A 4489-nucleotide genomic window follows, 5' to 3' on the forward strand; every position below is an offset into this window, starting at 1 on the left:
CCGAATCTAGAAAGAGATAAAATATGATCATTCATCTTCATGATTCCGATAATTATAGTGCTTCTATTCTCTAGCTTACTTCAGTTTTATGTATTTAGTTTTCCATTGTTTTCCCTCTCTTTTTTTTGTTTCTTTTCCTTTTTATTTTTTATTCCTTTCCATCGTCCCTTAGTAAACTTTATCCAACTTTATTCACCTCCCCACATAAGATATTTTTATCCAGGCTATATTTCAAACAACCGAATGCAATCAAAACCCTTGCGATCAATTTGAAAGTGCCGAGACATCTCCATTCTCTCTATTGAGTTTCGTATTTCCCTCATTTCTTGGTCCGTCCCAATGGGGGCTTTCTCTCAATCAATCTCGCGGGAGGGCTCAATTTTGCCCAGCCTAGATTAAGGTTTCATCTTCCTCGGGCCAGCCTCAAGGTTTACTTTTTCCTTTCTCATGTTTCAATTCAGGGAATCTGCCCTAAATCCACCAACATTTTAGCTTTGTTCATCGTTGTGCCGTGAAATTTTCAGCTCATACTCTGGATTCCTCCATTGTTGCCTCCTCTTTTGCTGTCATTTTGAAACTGATGGAACCATTATCCGTTTTGTACCATAAAAGACCCTTTCAATAGTTTCAATGCCTTGTCCTATTTTGTCATTGGAGATCTAGAATTTCTGGGATTGGTTTTTTATTACGAATTGACACCTAAAAAATTCAGATTGAGTAAGCCAAACTTGTTTTCATCTCTATAATGTCTATAGATATATCAATATCAAATCACGTTCTTCGGGGCAAGATTCCATCACAATCAATCACTGATGATCCTAGGTTATTATATTAGGGAGGGAAGACAACAATGCATTAACTTGGAAAAAGGTCTACTATTTCCTTATTTTAAATGCACGTTTTTTATTTACACCACATGTCACCTTGATATGTAACTTTCTAGTTTGCCTTGTGCAAGATGACCTGAGCACCATATTGTGGTTGGAGGGTGAGGAAATCCCAAGGGGCATGTGCATAAGATGGAGAGAGCTCGAATGTGAATTGTTGAAGTATCATGGCGAGCGCCATCTTTGCCTCTATCATTGCGAAGTTCTGGCCGATGCATATACGAGGGCCCCATCCGAATGGGAAAAAGGAGACTTGGTTCTTGGTGGCCTTGGACACTCCCTCAACGAATCTCTCCGGCTTGAACTCCTCTGCATCCTCGCCCCATAGTTCTTTATCATGGTGTATGAGGAGAATCGGGATTGAGAGAAGGACTCCTGGGGGTATGATCAGCTTCCCCAATTTTGTTTCCTTCTGAACCTTCCGTGCTAGTATGATCACTGGTGGGTATAGCCTCAGCACCTCATTCAAGATCATTGTGACCTGATCACAACAAATCCGTAGAAGTTGTCATATGGTAAAGAAGTGTATGTAGGAGCATTTTCATGATTATGATGCCCTAGAAAGATTACTACAATGAGATCAAGGGAAGTCCTCTCATCTAACATCAATTTCCACGAAGAGAATGGAAAATATTGTAGCTATGAGTGCCAACTCTCAACAAAAGAGGAAGAAAGTATTGAACTTACAATCTTGAGGTGGCTTAACCCGTTAAAGTCAGGTTTTCTGCTTCCAAAGGTTTGGAGGACCTCCTCCCTCGCTCGCGCTTGCCAATCTGGGTGCACGCTTAATAAGACCATGGTCCATACTAGCAAAACCGAAGTGGTCTCTTGTCCGGCGAAGTAGAAAAGCTTGCACTCCTCAATCACATCGCGAAGGCTCATCCCGATGCTCTCCTTCATGTTTGACTCTAGCAATAGCCCCAACAAATCAACACCAGCAGCTTCCCCCCCTCTTATTGCTTTCTCTCTTCTACGGATGATACCCGTGAGCAGAGCCCGCACTTCTTTATCTATGTTCTTCATCCTCCTATTCATCTTAGTTGGCACAAACCTGCGGAATATTAGATCAAATAGTTACATTTCTTGCAATGTCACGGTTTTAAGCCAGAAGCTCATTTATATTCAGGTAGCTTATGGACGATAAGAGATTTACCTCCAGCCGGGGATGTAGACCGATCGAAGGGCTTTACTTGTGAGCGGGGCCTGTTCCTCCCGAAGTTCAAAGATCCTTTTGCCTTCTTCAAAGCTGCTACCAAATGCTGTCCGAGAGATCACGTCACGGGTCAAATTTTGAAGGTCAACCCACGCGTCGACCTCACACAATCTCTCCTCTAATACCAATTTCTCCCAACTGTCTACCATTTCGGTGCAACTTGAATAAAAAGCGGGCAACATAAGCTGCAAGAACAACCGAGTAATACAAACGAGGAGTGAAAAGAAAATTCTCGAGGCAGCAATGTGAGTGGTTCCATTTATTTGAGCATCGTATAGTTTTAGGTACCTTCAACTTCTCCATGTGGAATGCTGGATTGATAATCTTCCGGCACCGAGCCCATTTCTCACCCTCGTGGTTGGCAAGTCCATCGATGAGCAGCTTCACAAGTGGATTGGAGGCTGGCTTGAGATAGTCGTACATCTTGGAGAAGATCTCCTTTAACTGTTCGGGGTTCGTTATGTTTACTCTCGGTGTTGGGCCCATCCACATGAATGAGTCTTTGCCTGCAATGCATCCAGCAAAATAAGAGGCACATTGCTAAAAGAACTATTTTCAGTTATGTTCTCAGCTACTCTCTACGAATGCATGCAATTGGGTGATTTAATTCATATCGGGAGAGGAAAAGATGATTATGATGATTACCAAGGAGCCCGCTCTATACCAAAATAAAACATTCTCCACATACCATTCATCTAGACCCCAGATGTTAACACTTGGAAAAATCAAGGATCCCATATGTTTTCTAACCAAGAATTTCATGGTTTGTTCTTACTCCGAGTCCCATCGGCTGGCATCTTATTATACAAATAATGGTAGTTGTTGACTTTTTTAAGGGAACAACTAGTTTGATAGTACCGTTAGTTATTTTTAACCACACGGATCTCTTAATTAATGAGTGTTTTATGCAAAATACACGATGATGATGCATGGATCTATAGTTGAGATTGTACCGTCTCGATAGACTCGTTAGAAAAACATTTTCTTTTTCTTTTTTTTAGGAGTAGTGACCACCATCATTCCAATCATTTGTTATGTGTTTCGAGGATTGATGGATTTAATGCCCATGTCATTGAATTGCAAGTGGTGGGTGTAAAAGGGACAAAAAGGGCAGAGAGGCTTCGAGACACGAAGCACACAAGCCATGAATGGTGGTAGGACATCATAAAAACTCAAGCCATGAAGACTAGAGCGGGTGGCAGAGATCCATCCAAGAACTCGTTCCTAATTGTCATCGACATGATTTTTGGCCTCACTGAATTGTGATTTGTGAGTAACTTGGCATATTGAGCTTCTACGTACATCAACTATGTATAGGCTTTGGTTTGGATAGGGATTAGTCTCTACCCTATGGCAAGGACTTTGACTCCCTCAAAACATGTTACTGACTTGATTGACATCCATGAATCTTCAATCAGGATCACTTTGGAATTCTAGGGTGATCGGCCAACGTGGGCATAAGTCACGTCAGTCACATAGTCGAGCTTCCGTACATATCGATCATCCACTGTCGTACATCAAAATTCAAAAGTAAGTTCAAATGTTTTGAAACTCGTCAAAGAGAGCATCGACCCAAGGAAGAAAAAAAAGTGAGCTTTAATGGACAAGAAGATAAAGACACGCATAGAGATGCAGTGAAGATGTGCATACCATGGATTTGGAAGGATCGATGCAACAATGGCACAATACGAGGCTTGATGTCATCGGAGATGGCGATAGGCTTGGATTTGGCCGCCTTGAGCAGACGCGCGTTCTCATTGAGGTCTCCGAACAGGAACGCGTAGGGTTCGCCAGAGAGGCCTTGCTGCCTCAGGAGCCTCTCCAGCCTCTTCGGCCTCAGCCAAACCCAATTCACCACCCTCCATGCCCATATCGCCAGAACGGCCAGAACCGCTGCCAGTACAATTGACTGTGTTGATACCTTCATCTTTTCTTCCTTCTGTGTGTGAATCTATTTGTCTGTATGTGTTTCCGGGGAGGGAAGGGAGAGAGGCAAACACTTCAACGTTTTTGTTGGGTAAGGCTTCGTGTTTGTATAGCTATAGACAGCCCATCCACAGCTGTTTGTGTTAGACCCAAGATGGATAAAAAAATGAAAGTAAAAAAGAGAAGGATACCCGATAAAATCCACTCAATTTTTATATAAAAGACAATTGCCCTCTATCATTAAATTAAAATTCAATTACTTTCCTTTTTATTAATTTACTTATATTTATGTAGGATATACCTACCACAATTCATATATTCAGTTTTTGTTTATTGAAGATTTTCCTTGTATATTAAAGGTAATATTTTTTTGTAAGCTATTACTTCCATAAAAATTTATTTTGTCAAAAAGAGAAAGTTACAAGAAATCCAGTTCTTTTCTCCATTGTCGACCAAATTTATG

At 41.3% G+C, this 4489-nt stretch overlaps 1 protein-coding gene across 1 annotated transcript; it reads right to left on the reverse strand.

Moving 5' to 3' along the window:
* Nucleotides 1–869: 869 nt before the first annotated feature.
* Nucleotides 870–4029, reverse strand: LOC125312493 (cytochrome P450 72A397-like). Its single transcript, XM_048275209.1, has 5 exons — nt 3751–4029; nt 2389–2606; nt 2041–2285; nt 1575–1938; nt 870–1368 (listed from the first exon to the last, which is right to left on the reverse strand). Exons 1-5 carry the CDS (start codon nt 4025–4027, stop codon nt 940–942), a joined length of 1533 nt encoding a protein of 510 aa, XP_048131166.1. The 5' UTR covers nt 4028–4029; the 3' UTR covers nt 870–939.
* Nucleotides 4030–4489: the final 460 nt, after the last annotated feature.

The sequence above is a fragment of the Rhodamnia argentea genome, chromosome 2 (genome assembly GCF_020921035.1).
Source record: "Rhodamnia argentea isolate NSW1041297 chromosome 2, ASM2092103v1, whole genome shotgun sequence".
In the NCBI taxonomy this organism is placed as follows: domain Eukaryota; kingdom Viridiplantae; phylum Streptophyta; class Magnoliopsida; order Myrtales; family Myrtaceae; genus Rhodamnia; species Rhodamnia argentea.

Excerpts from the sequence above, each read along its gene's own strand:
- LOC125312493 (XM_048275209.1), bottom strand. The coding sequence starts at position 4,027 with ATGAAGGTATCAACACAGTCAATTGTACTGGCAGCGGTTCTGGCCGTT. Across the intron at positions 2,607-3,750 it reads TCGATCCTTCCAAATCCATG|GCAAAGACTCATTCATGTGG; the intron begins GTATGCACATCT and ends GATGCATTGCAG. Across the intron at positions 2,286-2,388 it reads TCCACATGGAGAAGTTGAAG|CTTATGTTGCCCGCTTTTTA; the intron begins GTACCTAAAACT and ends TTGTTCTTGCAG.